This window comes from Microcaecilia unicolor, chromosome 3 (genome assembly GCF_901765095.1).
Source record: "Microcaecilia unicolor chromosome 3, aMicUni1.1, whole genome shotgun sequence".
NCBI classification, from domain to species: domain Eukaryota; kingdom Metazoa; phylum Chordata; class Amphibia; order Gymnophiona; family Siphonopidae; genus Microcaecilia; species Microcaecilia unicolor.
Genome location: NC_044033.1, coordinates 382679703 through 382705335, shown reverse-complemented (window position 1 = coordinate 382705335; position 25633 = coordinate 382679703). Strand labels below are relative to the sequence as shown.

The 25633-nt window shown below is 42.3% G+C and overlaps 1 protein-coding gene across 2 annotated transcripts in view; it reads right to left on the bottom strand.

Annotated features, from left to right (window-relative positions):
• Window positions 1-25633, bottom strand: part of DRC1 (dynein regulatory complex subunit 1) — a 232807-nt gene that overhangs the window by 4014 nt on the left and 203160 nt on the right. Inside the window, exons 13-17 of one of the 2 annotated variants that reach the window (XM_030198651.1) lie at window positions 19680-19766; window positions 15240-15391; window positions 14189-14335; window positions 11316-11356; window positions 710-789 (exon numbers count right to left, since the gene is read on the bottom strand). In XM_030198651.1, coding sequence (XP_030054511.1) covers window position 11356; window positions 14189-14335; window positions 15240-15391; window positions 19680-19766 — 387 coding nt within the window. In that variant the 3' untranslated portion in view covers window positions 710-789; window positions 11316-11355. Of the gene's footprint in view, window positions 1-686; window positions 790-11315; window positions 11357-14188; window positions 14336-15239; window positions 15392-19679; window positions 19767-25633 lie in introns of those variants that run through there. The other variant, XM_030198650.1, reaches the window with a different exon arrangement.

The window sequence follows — 25633 nt, the reverse complement described above, 5'->3', positions numbered from 1 at the left end:
CTAAGTCGCGGTACAAAGTGGCCTGCAGTAGTGTGGGTGCGTGTTTTGGGCACGCGCTGGGCCATTTTCTACCACAGCTGGGAAAAAGGGCTTTTTTAATGGGCCAGGAAATGGGCATGCACTGAAATTAAAACTACTGCGTGCCTATTTACGGCCTGAGCCCTTACCGCCACCCACTGATTTAGCGGTAAGGGCTCACACACTACCCACAAGGTAACCATGCACCAATTGCTGATTACCACCAGGAACACCCCCTGCAATAGAAAATTATTTTCTATCGCAGGATTTGGCGTGTGCCAAACTCACAATTACCACCAGGCGCATGTCCTAGCCTAGCAGTAGTGCCAAATTGGCGCACGCTAGCCCCCCCTGAGCGCACTTTTATTTTTAAAGCAGTACATAGAGCTAGCAATCTCATAATTCAGTTGTCTGGCATTTATTTTGCTCGGGATGACATACTTTACTATATGTGTCTGTAAAGTGCTATGTAATCTGGTAGCAATATACAAATAATTATTATAAAACAAAATGATTCAATTTGTGCAATTTGCCCTATCTTATATAAACTCAGTTCAAGTAATTCCAGGGATCAGAAGCCTTGTTTGAGAATGACTCTTGAATACCACAATTACTTTGACAGCTCCCCTCTATGGGAAGTCCTCAGTTGTCCCAGACACCTTACATACCTTGGAGTTCAGGTATTGATGCAATAACAACCGCAGCTCTGTGTTTTGCTGCCTCAGACTGGCTGTATCTTTCAGGAGCTTTGACCTCTCAGTCAGAACGTTGCTTGAAAACAAAATCCAAGACATACATTTGTCTTATAGCAATGAATTTCTACTTCTTTACCAGTTCTTGACAGTTGATGTTTTGTAAAGTACGTCACTGATGGAAGCCTTGCTATGGTTTATATATGAACAGGCTGCATTAGGAAAGACCATGTCCACAGCAGTAACAATTACATCACATTACATTTTATGCTTCTATATCGCAATATCCCCCAAAGAGTTCTCTGCTGTACACAATCTAAAGAAGTAGAACAGAACCCTGGAAATATAATAATTTAAAAATCACAAACTAAGATTCAATCAGTACATTGAAAACATAGAACCTGGATTGGCCACTGCTGGAAACAGGATACTGGGTTTGACGGACCTTCAGTATGTCAACACTTATGTACTTATGTGTGACAAAGTTTGTCCTTGTGACTGAGAGAGCGAGTTTGCGTTTTCTGGTGATTGTTGATTTTAAGATTCTGATGTGTGTTCTGACCCCACCTTATACTTATCTCCTTAGATTATTGTCCTTCCTGCTCCTGCCCACTCTTTTCTCACCTACCCCACCTCCACCTCTGTTTATTTGTCCCTTCCCAATAGCCAGCTTTTCCTTTCCCCCTCCCCACCCTATATAACATACGTGTGGTGCATGTGCAACTGCAGCAACTTGTGTGTTTTATTCTGTATTGGGTGTGTCCCTGTATGTGTTGGTGTTGCATTCAGTGAGTGGGTGTCGGTGTGAGTGGGTGCTTGTGGAGCTGCAGTCATCTGTGTCTGTCTTGGGTGTCTCCCTGTATGTGTTCATTTTCCATTGAGTGTGTGTCTGTGTTTGCTGCTGAGAGTGATGGCTGAACTCTGCATGGAATGGCTGATGGTACGAGAGGGGCAGAGGCTACAGAGGAGAGGCCGAGGTCAGGTCCCAGGTGTAAAGACCAGGGTGAACTTTCTGGACATGACTGATGAACAATATATAGGCCACTACCGCTTTAAAAGAAAGACTAGTGTTAGGGTTACCATATTTGCTCCCCCAAAAAAGAGGACACATGCCCCACCCCATCACAACCATGCTCCGCCCCACTACACCCCCACCCTGCCCCCTGTCACATACCACCCACCCCTTAACACCCCCACCCTGCCCCCATCACACTCCCTATGGGTGTCCTATCCTCCCCTCCCCTTACCTCACTGTACTGCCCTGGTGGTATAGAGACCTCTTCGGGGCCATTTCCTGGCACATTCAGTAGGAGCAGCAATTTTACATAGTAAATGACAGCAGAAGACAATTTGGTCCATCCTGTCTGCCCAAGCTACCACTGCTATTCCATGCAGCTTATTTTCTGATGTTACTGTTGTCTAGTACCCTGTAACCTCAATTCATGTCTCCTAGTTCCAGAACTACCTTGTCTCTGAAAATGATGTTCGTATATTAATCTCTTCTCATTCATCTTTTGGTGCAAACCCAATACCATTTTTGTTGCCTTCCTCTGAACCACTTCAAATCTTTTTATGTCCTTAGCAAGCTACAACCTCCAAAACTGAATACAATACTTCAAGTGGGGACTCACCAACAACCTACATAGAGGCATTAACACCTCCTTTCTTCTGTGCTGGATATGCCTCTCTCTATGCAGCCTAGCATCCTTCTGGATTTGGCCAGTCACATTTTGTGTAACCTTGGGATTCCTAATCACCCCAAGGTCCAGCTCCTGGTCTGTGTATATCAACTTCTCTGCCCCCCTGCTTGATGGTTTAATACATGGCAACCTGATTGTCTGTTTGAATGAGCACAATTTGATGAGACAGCCAATCTCTGAAAGCCTTTAAAGCATTCCAGATTGCCCAGCGCTCCAGAAGATTGATCTGAAGATCTGATTCCTGGGCGGACCAAGCTCCTTGAGTGTGAAGCCCATCCAAATGAGCTCCCCAACCCAGAAGAGATGCATTCGTTGTCAGCACTTTTAAGGCTGAGAAAATTGGAATGGAAGTCCCAGAGTCAAGTTGGTTCGAATGGTCCACTACAGAAAAGAGTGAACAAGCTCTAGGGACACTAGGATGACATCATCCAGACCTCCTGTGGCTTGACACCACTGAAAAGTTCACTGGGCTGACCTCATGTGAAGGCATGTCATGGGTGTTACATATACTATAGATGCCATGTGGTCCAACAACCTTAACATCAACCAAGCCATGACCTGCTGCAAGGCTCGAACCGAGAAGCCAGTGTGACCAGAGTGTCTGCTCTCGGCTCCGGGAGAAAGGCTCGAAACTTCTGTGTATCGAGCAGGACTTCAATGAATTCCAGTTGCTGAGCAGGGCTATGATGGGACTTGGGGTAGTTTTAAATTAACCCTAGTAGCTCTAGCACCAGAATAGTCCTCCACATGGACTCCCAAACACTGTCCTCCGACATGCTCTTCACCAGACAATCTTCAAGATAAGGAAAAACATGAACTCCTAGTCTGTGTAGTCTCACTGAAACTACCACTAGACATCTGGTAAATACCATGGAAGCTGACGCGAGGCCAAAAGGCAACACACGGTACTTGCAGTGATGTACTCCCAGCCAAAATCGTAGATACTTCCTTTGTCCAGAGAGAATAGCCTATCATTTTCCTAATCATGGGTAGAAGGGTGCCCAGAAATTTTCTTTGACCAGGAATTTGTTCAAGATCCTTAAATCTAGGATGGGATACATCCCCCTGTCTTTTTTTGCACAAGGAAGTACCTGAAATAAAATCCCCGCCCTTCCTCCCTTGGGCCTTCAGAAAGGCTGAGATTTCCTCTACAAGCACCTGCTCAAGCTGAGAGCTGAAGTAATGAGCTCTCATTGGACAATTTGAAGGCTTTAGATGCCAATTTAGGGCATATCCGAGCCAGACTATTTGGAGAACTCACCAGTCGGAGGTTATAAGGGGCCACATTTTATGGAAACATTTCAGTCTCCCCCCTAACCGGCAAGTCATCCAATACAGACATTTTGACAGCGGTTAAGCTCATCGTTTGCTTTGACTGGGGAGCAGCAGGAGCCTTAGGTGCATGCTGTTGATGAGAACAAGCATACTGGGGCTGAGCCTGAGCAGGCTGGCGAGAGGAGGTGGCATATCTACGTCTCTGGGAGTAGTAGGCACCCTTCCTCAACTTGCCAAAAGACCTCCTAGATGAAGAGGCAGATGCAGAAGGCATCCAGTGGGAGAGAGAAGAGATGGTAGCAGTGTGTTTCTTGGTCAGTGACCTCCTCAACCTTTTCTCTAAAAAGGTAATCCCCCCAGCATGGGGCATCCGCCAACCTCTGTTGAACCGAAGGTTCTAAGTCAGAAACACGCAGCCATGAGAGTCTGCATATTACTATACTCTAGGCAGAGATCCTGGATGCCACGTCAAAAGTGTCGTAGGCACCCCTGGCCAAGAACTTACCTTCTGCAGCTTGGCCAGCTGGCACACTGACTCGGCCTGCTCCAGTGAGAGAGAGTCAGCCAAGTCTTGTGCACCGAGTTCTGCAAGTACACATTCATAAAGAGCTGGTAAGATTGTATACGGGCCATGAGCATTGAGGCCTGTGGCATCTTCCTCCCAAGAGTCAAAGGTCCTAGCTTCTCTGCCTAGGGGTGCCAAAGTATAGTCTCTAGAACTCCTGGCTCTTCTGAGGGTGGATCCCACCACCATGGAATGATGAGGCGACTGGGGCTTATCAAATCCAGGTGTGCTGTGGATCTGGTTTATCTTGTCAATTTTCTTGGGCAGGTCAGGGACTGATAAAGGGGATTCCCAATTCCAAACGAGGACTTCCTGGAGTACCTCATGGAGAGGGACAGTCACAGCCTCCCTAGGAGCAGACTCGTAGTCCAGGACCTCAAGCAACTTGGCCCTATGCTAGTCCTCCACTTCCAATTGAAATGGAATGGCCTCAGCCATTTCCTTCACAAAAGAGGGAAATGAAAGTCTCTTTCAAGTGGAGAGGAAGGTTCAGAGGGGATGTCATAGTACTCATCCTCTGAAAACAAGTTACTCATAGGAGTCAGACAGCAACTCCTCATGGAAGGGCTGAGACCGAGCCTGCCTCGACTTAGAGGAACCATGCCTTCAAGAGGGGCGTCAAGGAGTCAGTTCCTGCCTTGACGCCGGCGAAGCTTCCTCTACCAACATCGAGGGGGTACTGACTTGGGTGGCAGTCGACACCTGAGCCGCATGCGAGACAGGCGTTGGAGCCACACCGCAGGCTGAGGACCAAGCGAGGCCACAATGGGAGGCAGGGTAGGCACAAGCAACCCCGATGCCAATGCACATCGTTGCAAGAGGCCATCCAGCAGCTCAGGAAGAAAGACCCAGATACACTAATCGAGGGCCAACACAGGGAAAGGCTGGGGTGCCGGTTCTGGGACAGGCTGCAGAACTGATGGGGCTGAGATGGGATGTGGGTCCTTGCTGCTAGGAGACAGATGCGTCTGCACCTCCTGGATAGAGGGGGAATGATCCTCCCAGTGCCGACACTTCTTGGGTGCGAAATCTCTTGACATCCCAGAGCTCCCTGCACCATGCATTGAGCAAGACCGATGCTGATGCTTCTTGGCCTTCATTCAAAGCTCAGCATCAAGGTTTCTTTGTGCCGACAATGAAGCCTCATATCACCTCAGGGTTGAGTACAACGCTGGACGGTCCCGGGGGCCCTGTCCAAAAGTCAGTGTCAAGACCCACTTGATGCACCACTGTTCCCATCAAGACCCAATCAATGCACCACTGCCCCCAGTGTCCATGGATCTTATAGCAGCTATACAGACCAATACTCCCAATTCTGGTACTCCCAATGCTGGTACAGCCCCCATCGATGCCGCCAACTTTGATGTCGACATCGAGGAATTGGACCTGGATCCAAAACTTTTCTCTCGTTGAGCTTCTCTGGACACCTGGGTCCTCTTCTTCATCCAAAGACAGAGGACACAATTAGCAGAGCTATGGTCGGACTCTAAACACTGACGACACCAGGAATGGGTGTCTTTGCCAGAGATGGTCCGATTGCACCAGGTACAGTGCTTGAAGCCACTGGGAACTTTAGTGGACATGGACGGGAAAACTTCCGCAGCCAAATCAAATGACGCAATGGTGCCTGAAAACAGGACAAGGCACCAGGAAAAGGCAAAGGCAAAATCCGGCTGGCCAAGGCCTATAAAAAGCCTAAAGACAAGGAAAAATAAAAAACTTAAAACTTGGAAAAAAAAGAAAACTAAAACGCTACGGGGAGAAACAAATGGACACCCAAGCACGGGCACACCAAAAAAAGAGCGAAAGTCACAGCTAGAGGCACAAAAAAAAGCTCTTTCTGAACCGGGAATGAAGAGACACCACAGAAGCAGCTTCTCTTCACCATGGTAGAAAAACAACTGAGGTAACCATGCTCTCGCAGCGGGCGAGAAGCCACTCACGCATGAACGGTGGAGCGGCGTTCGCACTCTACAAAGCTCTGTTTTTTAGCTCGTTACAAGCTCCGGACCGGAAAATGCAGGATCATGTTACCCAATTGTGAGAATTATTGGCCTGCTTTTCCTTGGAGAAATGAATTTTCACCACAGCTGGGATAGTTGCCAACAGAGCAATTAATTTTTTGAAATATCTGGGTTTCCTAATCAGCTATCAGAAATCAATAATACAAGCCACCTAGAATCTTTCTATGTTTATACCTTTTGACTTTGTAAACTGCCTGATATCCTAGGATGAAGGGTGGTTATCAGAGGCTGTTGAATACCCAGAAGTCAACAGCCCACATATTTATTTATTTATCACATTTGTACCCCACATTTTCCCACCTATTTGCAGGCTCAATGTGGCTTACATAGTACCATAAGGCGGTCGCCAGTCCGGTAGATATACAAATACAAAATAGTGTAGTGGTCGAATGAGGATCATGTGTTTTAAGCACAAAGGGGTTAAAGGTAGGGAGGGTATAAGTGTCCAATCAGAGCAAAGAGGGAAAACCTTATGCATCAGTACAGGAACAGGCCATTAAGATTCTGCTCATGCTACAATGTGGGTTGTAGTTCAAATGGCTTCTACAAGTCGCTTTATCCCATTCACATGTCCCAATATAGATTCTCTTCATTGGATGCTATCATCTTAGTGGGATCAGCCAACTCAACAATTGCCAAAGTACAAATTATAGCCTCAGATCTGGAAGTATATTTTAGAGAAAATGTGGAAAAATTGGAGCTCATATAGTTTCAAATAATTGGTTATTTGATGGAAGTGATAAAGAAAGACTTGATACTCCAGTTGACAGAATCTGGGGAAAGTTGCCTTTTTTCCAAGCTACACAGCCCTAGTCGCTTTAGCCTTTCCTCATAGGGAAGTCATCCCATCCCTTTTACAGTATCATTTTCGTCACCCTTCTCTGTACCTTTTCTAATTCCACTATATCTTTTTTGAGATTGCGGTGACCAGAGTTACATAAGTATTCGAGGTGCAGTTGCACCATAGAGCGATACAAGGGCATTATAGCATCCTCATTTTTGTTTTCCATTCCTTTTTTAATAATACCTAACATTCTATTTGCTTCCTTAGCTGTTGCTGCACACTGAGCAGAGGGTTTCAACATGTCATCAAGTAGAGAGGTGTGGAAGCCATGTTAGTCCACTTTTAAAGGTAATCAATAGAAATCAAACAAAATAAAACATGGAAAAGAAAATAAGATGATACCTTTTTTATTGGACATAACTTAATACATTTCTTGATTAGCTTTCGAAGGTTGCCCTTCTTCGTCAGATTGCTCAACAATGACACCTAAAACCTTTTCCTGGTCGGTGACTCCTAATGTGTAACCTTGCATCACGTAGCTAAAGTTCAGGTTCCTCTTTCCCACATGCATCACTTTGTATTTGCTCACATTAAACGTCATCTGCCATTTAGATGCCCAATCTCCCAGTCTCGTAAGGTCCTCTCGCAATTTTTCAGAATCTTCTTGCGATTTAACAACTTTGAATAACTTTGTGTCATCAGCAAATTTAATTGCTTCATTAGTTATTCCCATATCTACATCATTTATAAATATGTTAAAAAGCAGTGGTCCCAGTACAGACCGCCTATGGAACCCCACTATCTACCCTTCTCCAATGAGAATATAGACCATTTAACTCTACTCTCTGTTTTCTATCTTTTAACCAATTTTTAATCCACAACAGAACACTACTTCCTAGCCCATGACTTTCCAATTTCCTCCAGAGTCTTTCATGAGGTACTTTGTCAAATGCCTTTTGGAAATCCAGATACACAATATCGACCGGCTCACCTTTATCCACATGTTTGTTCTCCCCTTCAAAGAAATGTAGTAGATTGGTGAGGCAAGATTTCCCTTCACTAAATCCATGTTGGCTTTGTCTCATTAATCCATGCTTATGTATATACTCTGCAATTTTGTTCTTTATAATAGTCTAGTGTTCGACGTAGTTCACCACCCAACCTAGACCCTCCAGTACATGAGACATTCTGTGAGATACTGTCCTGGCACCCTCTTCCATCTTCAACTGACTCAGCCAGTTGTCCAAGTAAGGATGAACCTGTATGCCTTCTCTGTGAAGGTAGGCCACCTTCACCACCACCACTACAGCCATAACATTGGAAAAGGTTCTCGGTGACGTGGCTAATCTAAAGGAGAGAGTCCTCAACTGAAAATGTTTGCGAAGCATGCAGAAATGAATGAGCCTTTTGGGTTGATTCCTCGCCAGAATATACATATACCTGTATATGCCTCAGATATATGTCCAAGGATATGAGGAACAACTTTCCTGACTACTGCAATTATGAATGGGAAGGTCTCCATGCAAAAATGGGGCAAGTGCAGACAGACCAACTTCTTTGAGGTCCAGTCTATTTGATGAGAAGAGCCCCTAAGGTTTCTTGGCTGCTCTTACTGATTGTTTAAATACCCACTTTAATTCTGGAAGGCTTCCTGTGTTGGCTGGGGAAATAGTTTTAACTCCGATTATGAAAAATAAGGAAGGTGATATTCAGGATGTGACAAATAATAGACTTGTTGGGTCTATTCCCCCTTTTGGTCAAAGTTATGGAAGGATGGGTAGCAGAACAACTGAATAATTATCTAGATAAATTTGGAATTCTCCACGATTCTCAGGTAGGTTTTCGTAGAGGATTCAGTACCGAAACAGTGGTGCATCCTTTGATAGCACTTGGGAATGACATGCTTAAAATAGGTCAAAATTCTTTGATCATCCGACCTATAAAGTGCTTCCAATTTTGTTGTTCACACCCTGTTAGTATAGATACTAGACTGCCTTGGGATATGCTCCTCAGTCTTTAGTTGCTTTCATGGTTTTTATTGTGTGAAGATGAAAGGAGTTATGTCAAATTCATGGAAAGTGTTGTGTGGAGTGCCACAGGGATCACCTTTGTCCCCACTAGTTTTTAATGTTTTAATGTAATCACTGGCTGTTGCACTGAAGAACAGTGGGGTGAGAGCCTTTACTTATGAAGTCAGTATCACAGTGCGTTTCCCTCTATCAGCAAACAAGGATGACAGTGTACCTGGGTTACAACATTGTTTGGAATTCCATTCCATTTACAGTCTTACATACTGCTAGCTCCTCAAAATAAGACTCTAAGCGGTTTACAAAAAGAGATAACCCAACAATAGGGGGAACTATATAACAAATCCAATTATGTAAAAATTGTTAAAACTAAACATAAGATATTAAATTGAAAACAAGTGATCTCCAAAAAAGTAAATAGGAAAGCAATTCTCTTATCTGTCTCGAAAGAGAATTCCAAACCTTAGCTGTCTGAAAGGGGAAGAAAGTTCAATCTGCATCCTTTGTCAGACTCCAATTTAAAGCTTTAATTTGTGCAATTCCTGCACAATAAGAAGATTAGAAGGGATGTTTAGAATCCTAATACCTTCAGCATTTACCCCCGGATTCTATATAGCACGACTTAAGTTGCATGCGCAAATCTAGTCGTATTCTGACGTGTTGTCCTATTTAATGTATTTTCTGAAGTATGCTGTGGTTTCTCTTTTTGTATCCCACATTGAACCTTGGTATATGTGGATAATAAGCCCCCAATATAATGCAATGTAACTCAGCAACTTTTCTAAAGTGGGGCTGTATGATGATCTATTCAATGGGCAGCTATTTAGTCAGCCCCAGCATGAAATATTGTCAACCACAAGGGCATCCAGACTGGGTTTAGTTGCCCACACAAGCAACCTTCACACTCAAGGTAAATGGATAAGGAACAAGCACTCCAAATAAATGTTCTAGCACTCTGAAAGCTGTCCAGTCTGTTCTAGAGGGAAAGTTGGTACTTTTGGGGATAATTTTTGGATTTACAGTTTATCACTCACCTGTTCCAAATCTGAGTTTAAGGCAAGTTAGTTTCATGTATATGAGTTATTTCGCTGCCCAAATGGGCTCAGAATCTTAAATTGTACCTCTAAGGCATTAGAGGGTGACTTGCACAAGGTCACTAAGAGTGAAATTTGAACCATAGCTTCCATGGTTTACAAGCTGCTTCTCTATTACTACTACTATTTAATATTTCTAAAGCGCTACAAGGCATATGCAGCGCTGTACACCATACACAAAACGACAGTCCCTGCTCAAACAGCTTAAAATCTAGATAAGACAGGAAAACAGACAGAACAGTTAAGGGAAAGGGAATAAATACGTGAGGATAAAGGACAGGGCAAGTGAGTAGAGGTTAGGAGTCAAAAGCAGTGGTAAAGAGGTGGGCTTTAAGTTTGGACTTGAAGACGGCCAAAGACGGCGCTAGACGCACAGGCTCTGGAAGTCTACTCCAGGCGTGAGGTGCAGCAAGACAAAAGGAACGGAGTCTAGAATTAGCAGTAGAGGAGAAGGGGGTGGATAAGAGAGATTTATCTACAGAATGGAGTACCCGAGGGGGGGGGGGGCGTAGGGAGAGACAAGAGTGGAGAGGTACTGGGGAGCAGCAGAGTGAATACACTTATAGGTCAATAAGAGAAGCTTAAACTGAATACGGAAATGGATAGGGAGCCAGTGAAGTGACTTAAGGAGGGGGCTAATGTGTGCATAGTGACTTTGGCAGAAAATGAGTCGCGCAGCAGAGTTTTGGACTGATTGAAGAGGAGAGAAGCTACTCCTATGTATACTATATAAATAAGCAAGGGGTTACAGGTTCATACACCTTTTGCAGAAAGGGGATAAATATATAGAGGTGGCCAATATCCAAAATAATTTTCCTTCAAACCACCTATATTGCAAGGGTGTATAATGTTATTAAAGGCAAGCTCAGTTGTTTGCTAGACCGACACAAATGGTCTCTAGATGAGAATATTCTCCACATTATCTTCATTTTGGGGAGAACTTCTCTCATGGATCTTTTTGCATCCAAACTCAAAATCAAATTTGTATAATTTTGCTCCAGCAGACCCAGCACTTAAAGACTATTGGGAGATGCCTTTCAGACTCACTAGGGTATAGATTTGCTATATGTTTTTCCTTCAATTTCTCCATCAGTCAAGAAAATATTCAAGATAATGCAGTTATAGCCCTAGCCTACCTGGAAAAGACAGGCATGATTTCCACAGCTGCACCACCTATCTGTAGAAACAACAACACATTATTCCAACATTTCATCTAGATTCAACTAATGCAATACAATATATTCAGGTCTAAATCTCTCCCTTCTTAAACATCTTCAGATGGTTGAAAGCACTACAATAAGACTTCTTTGCCATGCTGGCTGATTTGAACATGCCACTCTTCTTTTTATCCGCCACCAATGGCTTCCTATAAATATTAGAATATAGTACAAAATTCTCACCTTGACTCACAGAGCCCTACATGTGAATGCGCCCCTTCGAAAGCCTTCAAAAGCTAATCAAAAAATGTATTATGTTAGCCCAATAAAAAGGTATCTTATTTTCTTTCCTTTGTTTTCTTTTATTTCTACTTATGACTTTTAAAAGTGGACTAACACAGCTACCACACCATATTCTGTATTAAAAATGCACCTGCAAAAGTCAGCACTCATCGGAACACCAAAAATATCATCACTGGAAGGACCAAGATCATCAACAGAGAAGATTCCTGCCAGCTGCCTACAGAGGCAACCTGAAATTAACAGACTGAGCTTGTATGCCTTTGTTTTATTCTAAAGTCTGCAACCACTCTGAGTTTTAGGCAACTTTTATAACAGGGAGTGTGCGTTATTCCATCTGTTGATCTTTTATTTTATCATTCTACTTATTTGTATTAGGAACTTTTAAATTCAGATTTTGCCTCTGCTTACACTTCTGTTGTATATTTTATCTTTCTCAATAAACCCTTTCTATAGTTACATGTGGTCTTTGTAGTTTATCAGTGCATAATAAGTGGGACTTCTAAACTCTGAGCCCATCATTAGACGTATTTTGTTTCCATAGATCTAGTGTCATTATTTACACACCTTTGTCCTACACTGACCCCTAATGGTCAGACTGATACTGTACTCCTCACACTGCAAAACAGGTTTTTTGCTCCAAACTGCTAATGAATATTTTTAGGGAGACCTGATGCAAAGGAGTGAGCAAAACCCAAATAAATAAATCTTGCAATTATGACCACTCCAGCTGTGCAGGACAAAGTCTCAAATGTCTTGAAATGAGAGCGTATTAAGGGGGGAATTCATCAAGGTCCACTCACATTACCGGTCATCTGTGGTCTGGGGAGTCTGGTAATCCGGGGGGGGGGGCAGTGATCTGGGGGTTCTTGAGGCAGCAGTGATGCCCACTCGATCCTGTCCACTCTGGGTGCCATTCTCCAAATGGCACTCCTAGCAATAGTCACACGATTACGGGGCACCATTTGTAGGATAGCACCCAGAGTGGGCAGGAGCGACTAGGCATCACTCCTGCATGAAGTGCTCCCAGACCACCCTCAAACAACCCCCCCTAGACTCCCCAGACCCCCCCTCCAGACTCCCTGGACCCCCCTCAGAACTCCCCAGACCCCCCCCCCCCCCCGCAGGACCACCAATGACTAGTAAGGTGGCCACTATGGGAGGATGGGCCTTGGGGGACCTTATGTTGGGGGGGGGGGGTTAAGTCGGGGTGGGTATCTAGAGCTACAGGCCAGGAGCATCAGGCCACAGATTTGTGGCTCAATGCTCCTGGATGGTAAACTAATCCCAGCAAAAAGCTGGGGTTAATTTATCATGCTTTGTAGACTGTAACGCAACTTGCGGTGTATCATCGCAAGCTGCGTTAGGGTATTTGCATAGTAATGAGATGCAAAACATGCATTCGCATATTTTGCATCTCATTATTCACTAACCCCCCCCCCCCCCCCCCGCGCGATTTAAATATCACCGTGGTATTTTTAAAAAAGTGGTGTTAAGGCTATTTCAGTCACATTAAGTGCCAAAACACGACTTAAAGCCCTAATGCCACTTGATGAATTCCCTTCTTAGTTTTTTTCATAATTATCTATGTCCTGGAAGATCATGGAAAGTTGGGCTCTACTAAGAAACATTAAGGAGTTTTGGGCTTTTTTGAATACAAAAGTCATAGCACTGTATGAGCTTGAACTCATGGGCTTTTTTTTGAGCCTATGTTTTTTGGGGATTTTTTTTAGTTGTGTGGTAAAATGATGGAGAGCTGGGTGATCCTTCCTTATCATCCAGGTGGACAGAACACCTGAGAAGGTAATGAAGCTGGCTTGAGAGGTAAAAGATTGACAATGAAGGCTTCTCTGGGCTCTGGGAGAGCTAATCCATACATGACATTGCCAGATGATTTATTTATTTTATGGCATTTGTATCCCACATTATCCCACCTTTTTGCAGGCTCAATGTGGCTTACATTTCGTCATGGATACTGGAAGTAGCATTGAGTATACATTTGGTTTACAGAGGGTTTTGTGTTACATGGTAGTAAGATAGATGAGGGCGTTAGAGCAGAAAGACATTATAACACATTATAAGACAGTCTAGAAGTTTTAAGACTATACAGTTACACATGTTGAATTATACAGTTACACATGCTGATCTTTGTGATATATCTTGTCGAAAAGATAGGTTTTCAATAGTTTGCGGAAATTGGTCAATTCATAGACCGTTTTCAGGTTACGTGGCAGCGCGTTCCAAAGTTGCGTGCTCGTATAGGAAAAGATGTCACCATTGTGTGGCTGGCACATCCTGCTTGTCCATGGAGAAACAGTATTATAATAGTAAGAGATATCATAGCTGTAAGTGGTATAGCCATGGTGACCTTGGGCAAATAACTCCACCCTCCACTGCCTCAGGCACATACTGACAATGAAAAGGTATTAGCTAAATTCAAATAAGCAGTGGTGAATGACACTATGATATAATCAAGTTGACTGAAAATTATATCAGTAAGTGGTATAAAAGCAATGAAAGATATAATACAGCACAGTCATATGTGTACTTACTAGTATTTCGCCAGTGCTCCTTCCATGGCATCCCAAAGCTTTAACTTTGACTTGGGAATAACTTTCGTCATGGCATCCCAATATGCAGCATCTTCACTGCTGTCTCGCTCTTCTAACAATGCAAGTTTTGACTGTAAATGTTTTTCTCTAATAGGTCATAAATAAAGCAATCAGAAGTTGTTGTTTTTTTTTCTTCTGGAGAAATCATTTCAAGTAAAATATCCATACATTAGATCATATTATAAAAGCACTCTAAGTTTTATAAAGAAATTTTACTAGAATGTTAATGAATGCAAATGTGTACGGCATTACTGGAAAATGCAGAAACCTCAAAGTATCACAAAGCTTGCATTTTTGTGATACAAACAGGAATTATAGGTCCACTACTGCTGGTAACTAACACAGAGATACAGTTGAATATGCTTTAAAAAAAAATTACACAAAAACTGAATTCTGATATCTGGTCCTTGAAAACCTTAGTCATTTGTCAATTGACAGCTATGCTTCCTTTATGTGTAGCATTACCAACTGGCTCCTCTCAGGGTAGGCTGATCCAGCCCTGGTTTTACCCCACTACATTCCTGGAGTACTTTTCTTAGGAAAAGTAGAAATATAATGCATACGTGTAAAAAGTAACACCGAGAAATAGGCAGTCCTGAAAAACAGAGTTAGTTGGTAAACCTAATACTATCTTATAGTAATGACATACTGGATGCAATACTCAATGGATGCCTTTATAGAGCTGTTTACAGATTTTCAGTAGTTGTCCTTGTGTGGTACTCGGGACACCAGCCTTCTATCTGTCCTAAGTTATCAGTAAAAGGTATCTGGACAGCAGACCTAATATTACCACTATTAGGATAGGTTCCCATGCCGACTGCCTTATCTGGATATTCAGCCCTGGAACTTGAACCAGGGGCTATCAACATTAGGCCATTCTTAACAGATATTTACTTAACATGCTCTTTTCACACTACTCTGCACAGTCCAATCTCATTAAAACAACTATCAGTGTACTCATTCCAGTCTAACAATCAAATTGCAAGCAAACCTTGGCTTCTTGTATTCAAAGACAAAGGCTCGAAGAGCACGGAGGACATCATTGGGGTGAATAAGCTCACTTGAGATTAATTTGTGCAACTGGGTACATGTTTCTTCTGGTTCTTCAGGAAGTTCTGTTTCATCAATTTCATCATCTTTTTCCTGAAGAAAATTAAAGGCAACTTAATATAATTATGCTTCTACTTCCTTGTGAAAAACAAATTTCAAAAAAATTTAGCCTAGTAACTAAAGCAGTGACCTGACTAAGATACCCTGGTTAAAAATTGTCCTCCTCAAGGTGACTATCCAGCTTATAATCGAAAGACAAAAATGCCTATATTGCGACCTAAATCGGGAGATAGGCGTTTATCTACCAAAAACGAATAACGTGGTATAATCGAAAGCCGAACTTGGACGTTTTCAACTGCACTCCATCGCGGAAGTGTACAAAGTTGACGGGAGCGTGTCGGAGGCGTGGTGAAGGCGGGACTGGGGCGTGGTTATCACCCGAACAGAGATGGGCGCCTTTCGCCAATAATGGAAAAAAAGTATGCGTTTGTAGCTAGAATTTAGGGCACTTTTCCTGGACCCTGTTTTTTCACGAATAAGGCCCCAAAAAGTGCCCTAAATGACCAGATTACCACCAGAGGGAATCGGGGATGACCTCCCCTGACTCCCCCAGTGGTCACTAACCCCCTCCCACCACAAAAAATAAATGATGTTTCACAACTTTTTATTTTCACCCTCAAATGTCATACCCACCTCCCTGGCAGCAGTATGCAGGTCCCTGGAGCAGTTGTTAGGGGGTGCAGTGGACTTCAGGCAGGTGGACCCAGGCCCATCCCCCCCCCCCACCTGTTACAATTGTGCTGCTTAATGCGTAGTCGTCCAACCCCCCCAAACCCACTGTACCCACATGCAGGTGCCCCCCTTCACCCCTTAGGGCTATAGTAATGGTGTAGACTTGTGGGCAGTGGGTTTTGAGGGGGATTTGGGGGGCTCAACACACAAGGGAAGGGTGCTATGCACCTGGGAGCTCTTTTACCTTTTTTTTTTGTTTTTGTAAAAGTGCCCCCTAGGGTGCCCGGTTGGTGTCCTGGCATGTGAGGGGGACCAGTGCACTACGACTCCTGGCCCCTCCCACGAACAAATGCCTTGGATTTATTCGTTTTTGAGCTGGGCGCTTTCATTTTCCATTATCACTGAAAAACAAAAACGCCCAGCTCACAAATTGTCGAATAAAACATGGACGTCTATTTTTTTTCGAAAATACGGTTCGGTCCGCCCCTTCACGGACCCATTCTCGGAGATAAACGCCCATGGAGATAGACGTTTTCGTTCAATTATGCCCCTCTATAAGTATGGCCTTTCAGAACGCAAGCACTCTAAGGTGAATTAAAGATGCATTCTTATGGTCTTATTCTAGAGAGAGGAGTAAATAGCACTCGTACTTGTGCATTATCACATGTACAAGTGCCCCCCTCCCCCATTCTACCAAGTACAGAAATAGGAAATATGCAGAGGCCAATATTCAAAGGGTTTATACCCTTAACATTGAGAGATTGGCCCCTTTGAATATTTACCAGGATGGAGTTCCTAGGTTTTTGTTAAAAAGTTCAATAAACTCCTAAATTAAGGAGCCTAAATAGTGGGAGGTTACAGGGATGTATTTTGGACAGAGGAAAAAGGTTAGGAGCTTAGCACTGATTTAGAGCACTAGGCACCTAAATTAGTCTCATAAATCTAGGAAAATGAATGATAGAAATTTAGCAGCCCAGAGAGCGTGGTCTATTCAGATAAATATGAATAGCTTTCTTAATATCTAAAAGGTATAAGGATGAGGAGTCAAAGCCATAGTCTTCCTTACAGAAAGATGAAGATCTTGATTCAAATAAAAAGGTGAGACAACTTTCAGAAGGAAGAAAGGTACTAAATGAATAGAGACTCCAGCCTCAGTACATTTAAAGAACAGAAATCTGCATGAAAGGGCTTGAATCTCTGAAATGCACCTAGCTGAAGAGAGTGGCACCAAAAATACAGTCTTTAAAGTAAGATCCTTAAGAGTAATCTCCCTCAAAGGTTAAGACTTCATGATGCAAGAATTTCAAGACTAGACTTAAATTCCAATCTGGAATTAGTGGTCCTCACATCACTTAAAGGACACCTGTGACCTCAGTGCCTTGGTGCTCTCAATGCTGTGCTTCAAAGAGGTGTGATGTCAAGAATTTGATACCCTGAGTGAGGGTTGAGGGCAGGCCAGAGGAAGAACTCAGCTGGACAACAGGATATATGCAAAAATAAGTATTTATTTGAGTCCTAAGGGCTGTTATTTCACAGGACCAGGAAAATAAGAAAACCTTCCTCCCTTCAATAAACACAGTCTCAAGCAGGCTTCTGTCTGACAGGCCCAAACGTAGGGGTCCTTTTACAAAGCCACAGTAAAAAGTGGCTTGCGATAGTGTGGGCGCATCTTTTAGGTGCGCGCTGGGCCATTTTTTACTGCAGCTGGGGAAAAGGCTATTTTATAATGGGCCTGCGCTAATATTAAAACTAGCGTGCGCCTATTTACAGCCTGAGCCCTTACCGCCACCCACTGACATAGCAGTAAGAGCAGGAAGGGGAAAAAGTCTTTTTATGCAGGTCCTGGCCCGATATTCAGCTGGGGCCTGCAAAAAATAAGCGGGTGAATTTAGGACACCTTTTGAGCTGTGCTAAATTTACCCGCTTAAGTGATGCAGGTGTCAGCTGAATATTGCCAGTGCTCACATAAGCCCCAGCTCCTCCCCAGCACCGTTCCCTGGCCTGCCCCTGATTAGCCCACTTTTTTGGGGCCACTCAGAGGCAATATTCAGCAGTGCTCCCCCTCTTTAGTGCCGCTGAATATCAGCGGTTGGGCAGCAACAGACAACACCAAACCAGTTTGGTTTTCAAACAATCTGCAATGAATATATGTAAGATAAATTTACATGCTGGAGATACACATATAAATTATAGCATTCTATTATTTACAAGCTAAGAATCCTGCCCATGCTTCACCTGTGTGTATGCCCTTTTGGCATTTACACACATATGTGCACACACACACATAAATGCCATCATTCTAAACATTCAATGAAGCACCAATATATTTATCTTGAAGGGAGCTCACCATATAACCAAAAAAAGTGCTCTACTTCGGTCTATTTCCAACATACCTTTATCATAGCTTACTGAGTTCAAAACCACAGTATTTAGCTATATAGATATTTTTTATATATAGATATTTTTGTAAATGGATCTCTCAGATCAGCGCACCTTCCCCTAATAAGGCTAAATGAGCCTAGCATATGTCTAGAAGGGGCGTAGCGCAATCTTCATCGATCCTTCCATATTTTTTTATATATATATCTTTTTTTCTTTTTAAATCATTTATCTCTATTTTCAGTTAATGTATCCAAAAGTTTCACCAAGTTAAACAATATTTTCAGGTACTTAGCTTATCCGATTTTCTCATATCCGGTATTCACTTATTTTTATTTTCAAAGACTGGAGACCAGATGTCACACCAACACAGATCCATGTTTCGCGTTATAAAACGCTGTTTCAAGGTAGTCTCCTATATATAAAATATACCGGATATGAGAAAATCGGATAAGCTAAGTACCTGAAAATATTGTTTAACTTGGTGAAACTTTTGGATACATTAACTGAAAATAGAGATAAATGATTTAAAAAGAAAAAAAGATATATATATAAAAAAAATATGGAAGGATCGATGAAGATTGCGCTACGCCCCTTCTAGACATATGCTAGGCTCATTTAGCCTTATTAGGGGAAGGTGCGCTGATCTGAGAGATCCATTTACAAAAATATCTATATATAAAAAATATCTATATAGATAAATACTGTGGTTTTGAACTCAGTAAGCTATGATAAAGGTATGTTGGAAATAGACCTAAGTAGAGCACTTTTTTGGGGTATCATTCTAAACATTAGCACCTATGTTATAAAATTGCCCTTATTGAGCATTGCCACATTTACCATGTGGTAAAAAAAGTGTCTCAATGGTTAGATATTTGTGGATATGACTGAGTGGGGCAGGACAGTGTTAATGCAGCATCTATAGTAGCTTCTCCCAGGCCAGGCCTTTCCAAATTTGTCCTGGTGACCAAGCAGCTAGTTGGGTTTTCAAAACATTCACAATAAAATATGCACAAGAATCATGCATTTGAGACCAAGTACATGCAAACTTAACATATGCATATTCATTATGAATATCTTGAAAACTGACTATGAGGTTGCTAGGACATGTTTTCAAAGCCCTATTCTATACACGCTGAATATCCTTGAGACAGTCACAAATATTTTTTCAATATCTTCTTTAATTACAATTTTTTGACTTTATTCATCCTACAAATGTAAAAAGCATTTGATTCTATCAAAGTCTATATTATTCTTTTTATTATATTACCAGCTCCGATGATAACTGCTGAGTTCTGTATTTAAGGAAGAAATCTACAAGTTTATACAAGTCATCTTCACTCTCAATTCCAAGGGCCTGTGTAGGAGAAAAGTAACCATGATATTAGTGACACCTGATCTATACTACCAGATGCAACATGCTAGACCTGATAGGAATGATAGACTCACAAGGCAAAATTTCAGTCATCAGGCAACTGCCCACAGATCTGCAAAGCCTATAGATAAATTTTACCCATGGACTTTGCACAAAAGTGAAAGTAAATGCATACTTTTATTTTGAAAGGAATATATACAAGTACACATCTGAACCTGCTTTTTATATGGATACCTTTTTCAGGTAAAATAAGGCATGTACATTTGGAAATTCAAAAGTACAGATTTATTTTCTAACCCAGGCTTGTCCAATTCAGTTCTTGACGACAGCAGCAAGCCAGATTTTCAGGATATTCCTAATGAATATGCATGACAGAGATTTGCATGCCCACTATCTCCATTGTATGCATATGCAAGTTGAGACATCCTGAAAATCTAACGTGTTTGAGGCCCTCAAGGAATGAACTTGAACAAGCCTGTTGTAACCTTCCACCACCCCATCCTAATGCCTCCCACACTGTGGGTAAAAGTACACATGTAGTGGACCCATGTGTGTACTTTACTACCCATAAGGTGTGGGGGGAACAATTTTCAGAAAATTGATCTGACCTTTTAACAAAATATGATCAAAATCAATTGAGATTTTCAGTCCATTCAAACAAACATTTCAAAATGTAATATACTGTACAAAAAATAGTTATGCTGCAGCACTCAACTGTGGTTACACTGTAAGGGAGCCTTGGAGAATACACAAGCACTTTATAATGTTTATAATGACCAGGACCAACTGTTAACATTTACACATTACTGTAACAGAAAGTGATTTTGTAATGGGCATTTTTCAGTATACAAAACGCTCTTAGGGGTCCTTTTACTAAACCGTGCTAAAAAGTGGTCAGCAGTAGTTCTAGTGAATGGGTATCCCGCCCACTCTGGCCACTTTTTAGCACAGCTCTAAAATGGCCAAATTTCTATTTGTGTCATTAATGGCCGTGCGCTAATTTCCAAATTAGTGCACAGCCATTACTGTTTGAGCCCATACCGCCACCTATTTAGCAGGAATTGAGCAGCACACAGCAGTGTGCTCATGCTGCCCAGTTACCACCAGGCACGCCTACTCCCTGCCTCCCATACTAGAAAATTTTTATTTTCTAGTGTGGGAAACGGTACATGGCAAAAGCAGAACTACCACAGGGTGCCTGGGCAAGCCCAGCAGTAGTGCTGTTTTGGCGTATGCAACCCGTACGGTAGCCCTACCGCCCTTTAGTAAAAGGGCCCCTTACTCTGTTGTCCAGATCATTAAGAAGCACTGGCGAGTTTTGTGGCTACATCCTTGCTTTCAGTACTTGAGATTCTTACTCTTACAGTCATCAACAGAACCTACAGGAACCTATTTGTCTCACAGACACTGTAGCTGTGAGTTGTATCCCTTGAGCAGGGAGACCCCTTTGGGGGCCATTCTAAATGTATGCAATTTTCTGTTTTTTCTTTTTCAATGATGGAGGAAATAAAGTAATTAATCAATCTATACAGAAAGCACAGTTATCAATGCTGCTTGGTAACTACATGCCTTTCATCTTCACTTGTGTATATCATCCGTTTTATCCATGCTTACTGCTAAACGTGGGTCAAACCTCCTGAAAGTTAAACATCTGATCAACTGAACACAGGCATTGTATCTCCACATGTAAGGAGGCGAAGCTTTTGTACTACATTGCAGAAGTAAAGTTCATGATTTCGGTTTCTCGTTCGATTTTGGAATATATCCCTAAACCAACACATGGCCGGGGGGGGGAAGATACCAAAAATTTACTGCATCAACAGGAAAAGAGTTGGATTTATAAACCTTATGAACTAAATACTGAGAAAGAATGGTATGCATTTTTTGAAGATGTCAATATATATAATTTCTGTAAGAAATTCAAAACATGAATGTTGAATTTTTTCAGTTTTTCATTTGGTGCTTACAGGAATTCTGGAGGGTGTTGCCACTTCCCTTTAAGGATGCTCCCTCACAGTATCAGAATCACCTTAAAACTCATAGTCTCGCCCAAGAGGGAAGTGACACTGGAGGGGTGGACCCACGAGGGCATGGTCCAGGAAGTATAAAAACTCAGGGGACAACTAGGTTCAGGAGGCCCAGAGGGAAGCGAAAGGGGATGGGATTTGATATACCACCTCTCTGTGGTTACAATCAAAGTGGTTTACAGCAGCAATACCCAACTGCATATGCCTCCACCATGTATCTGTGAACTGCAACCACGACAGTCAGGTAGGCCAAGTTCGACTTGGAACTTTACAAAGTGGCATCTTTGACCCAGCTGGATGCAGGCTGGCCTACATGAACTGCTAATGATTGTACTGATAACTCTGGGAAGCCAGACCAGAGCCCAGCAATGAATGCTGTTTTATTGAGAGACAGTAGTGTATGCCATGGCCCTGCAGGAGCAGGCCACGAAAGAACACTCGTATATTTAAGGACTAGATTTTTGTGTTTATTTTTCTCCCCCCTACCTAACACCTTAAATAAATATTACAAAGTAACACAGTAAATGGCAGCAGAAAAGACCCATACAGTCCATTCAGTCTGCCGAACAAGGTGGCTAGAGCCACGCCCACCACTCTGTGTGAGCCCCAGCCACCCAAGTTTAAACACTGGTTGTCAAGTCTCCACCATGTCAACTATATAGGCATCCAAACATGATGGAGTCTTAGTTATAACCATATATCTTCCCCAAGTATTGCTGACAGTATTCCAGTCAAGATGCCTTCCCCTTTCCCTGAGCTGCACAGCACCCTCACAGCATGTGACAATAAGGTGATCTATAACACTGGAGTTGATGAAGCTTCACCTGTCGTTTGCCATTTGCAGGACTCAGACTGTAGAAGTATGTCTAGCATCGGCCTCGGTTCCCCCAGTGCTGGAGTTGCCAAATCTTCTTCAGTCTTTTGCCATTTGCAGGACATAGACCGTAGATATCTGTCTAGCATCAGCCTTGGTTCCCCCAGTGCTGGGGTTGCCAAATCTTCTTCAGTTTTTTGCCATTGCAGGACACAGACTACAGAAGTCTGTCCGGCTTTGGCCTTCATTCCCACTATTCTTGCCCAACATAACACCTCAACAGTCATGTTGTGCTTCCATCCTCTTTCTATTTAGGCATCCTCTGTGTCTATCCCATGCATTTTTGAATTTATTCACTGGTTTTTGACTCTACCATCTCTCCTGGAAGGGCATTCCAGGCAACTACTACCCTCTCTGTGAAAAAGTATTTCCTGATGTTATTCCTAAGACTACCTCCCTGCAACCTCCATTCATGCCCTCTAGTTCTACTGCCCCTACTTCTCTGGAATAGGATTGTTTGAATATTAATATCTTTCAAGTACTTAAATGTCTGGCTCAAGTCACCTCTCTCTCTTTTTCTCTAGCATATACATATTCAAATCCTCTAGTCTCTTCTCATATGTCTTATGGAACATACCCTGTACCATTTGTGTTGCCTTCATCTGAACCACCTCAAGTCTTTCTATGTCCTTGAAGAGATATGGCCTTCAAGTGTGGCCTCACCAATGAGTCATACAGGGGCATCAACATATTCTTTCTTCTGCTGGTTATGCCTCTCTCTATGCAGCCTAGAATTCTTCAGGCAACAGCTACAACCTTGCCATATTGTTTCACCACCTTGAGATCCTAAATCTACTCGCAGCACTTGAGGATCTGTGTATTTTGCTTTAAAGTTTTCGTTAATTTTTGGTATTGATTATTGTTTTTTAGTGGAAGCCATATAGGCAAAGCAAGTGATATTTCTCAGAATCAATGGATTACTTGGCATTACAACATAGTGGTTCACTAAAGTTTGCCTGGAACCTGTTTAATGTGCTTGGACTGTAGCGAAGAGCTCTAATACTGAAACCCAACAGGTAAGTATTTTCCATTATATTTTTGTGGACATTGTTAAATAAATATATTTTTTGAGGTTTTAAAACTGACATAATCCTTTAGTGGAGTTTTTTTTTTTAGACCTATAATGGTAGTTTTTCCCTATTGGTTTTAAGGGTGTTTGTATCTACACTGAGGTCTTTTTCTTCATTTATCAAAATTAATATAGAAAGTTTTGTATATATTCTATTGGGGTTTTTTTTGCTGAGTGGTAGATATATTCATTGTTTGTTGCTTTGTTTGTTTTTTGTTTCCTCTACTGCACCCTATATCTGTATATTGATTTCAATCACCCCAATATTGACTTGATAAATATCATCAAATCTAGGAGCCACAGAAGATAATAATACTTCTAAAGCAAATCAATCCACAATATCCTCGTAATTTTCTAAATTCCTTAATGTGATCTTACTGATGCATATAAATTCTTATAGATTAATGGAGGAAAAGCCTCAACACACTCCTTATTATTTGGCCTACTGGCCTTCAACTGTCTGGAGCACTAGCTGTCATCATCAGCACAAAAACCTCCATAAGTCTAATTAACATTTTAGAATGTTTTACCACTTCTTAATATATACGTTGCAAAATGCAGTGACTTATCTTTGCAGTAGCACAGTCTCCTTCTCTTCCCAAGGCCACAATATCATGTCAAGAAATGCTAGGATGGTAGAGTTCCTAGATGAAATAAATGACTGTTTTATGGAACAGCTGGCTGAGAAACCGACGAGGGGGAATTATTTACATCTATCCTTAGGGAATTCAGGATTTGGGGCAAGAGGTAATGGTATCGGGGCCACTTGATAATAGTGATCATAACATGATCAAATTTGAGTGAAGACATTAAGGGGTCCTTTTACAAAGGCAAGCTGAAAAATGACTTGCGGTAGTGTAGGCGTGGGTTTTGGGCGCATGCCAATCCACTTTTTAGTGTGCCTGTAAAAAAGGCCCTTTTTATTTTTGCCAAAAATGGACGTGCAACAAAATGAAAATTACTGCGCGTTCATTTTGGGTCTGAGACCTTACCGCCAGCCATTGACCTAGCGGTAAAGACTCATGCGGTAACCAGGCGGTAATGACCTACATGCACCAAATGCCACGTATCGGACGTGTACCAAAAATGAAATTACCGCAAGAGCCACACAGTAGTCGAGCAGTAACTCCATTTTGGCGTGCATTGGGTGCACGTAGACGCTTACGTGGTTTAATAAAAGGGTCCCTAAGGAAATCTACTACATTAGCATTTAACTTCCAAAAAGGCAACAATAATAAAATAAGGAAAATGTTTTTTTAAAAAGCTAAAAGAAGAAGATGCAAATCTTAAGAGTTTAAATCAAGCATGGATGTTGATTAAAACTTCTTATATATAAGCAAAAAATCAGTCTTTGGAAGAGCAGGCGTTAAATACACCAAACTTCAAAATCTTCTGCTCTAAAAATTAAGAGAGAGAAAACACCACTACAAATCTTACTGAAATTACAAAAATAAGCCTTGATTGCCCCAGGAATAGTCATAGACTTGTACAATATACAATCCCCTGTGATAATTATTATCTGGGATATAATCAATCCCCATACATCTTAAATCACCAAACTGATGTCTATTTTCCACACAATGTCTCACCATGGATGCTTTCACCCTCCTCACAACGAAAGCTGGACGCCCATCTTGTTTTGATAATACAGGTTTCCCCATCCCTTCACCGGGACGTCCTGCGAGGACGTCCTCAGGAAAACTTGGGCGCCCTGTTCAATTATGCCCCTCCACATGTTCAGCATGCAGTGAACGGAGGCGAATTATCTTACAATTTCTCCGAGGACAAGCAGGCTGCTTGTTCTCACTGATGGGTGACGTCCACGGCAGCCCCTCCAATCGGAACACTTTCTAGCAAAGTCCTTTGCTAGTCCTCGCGC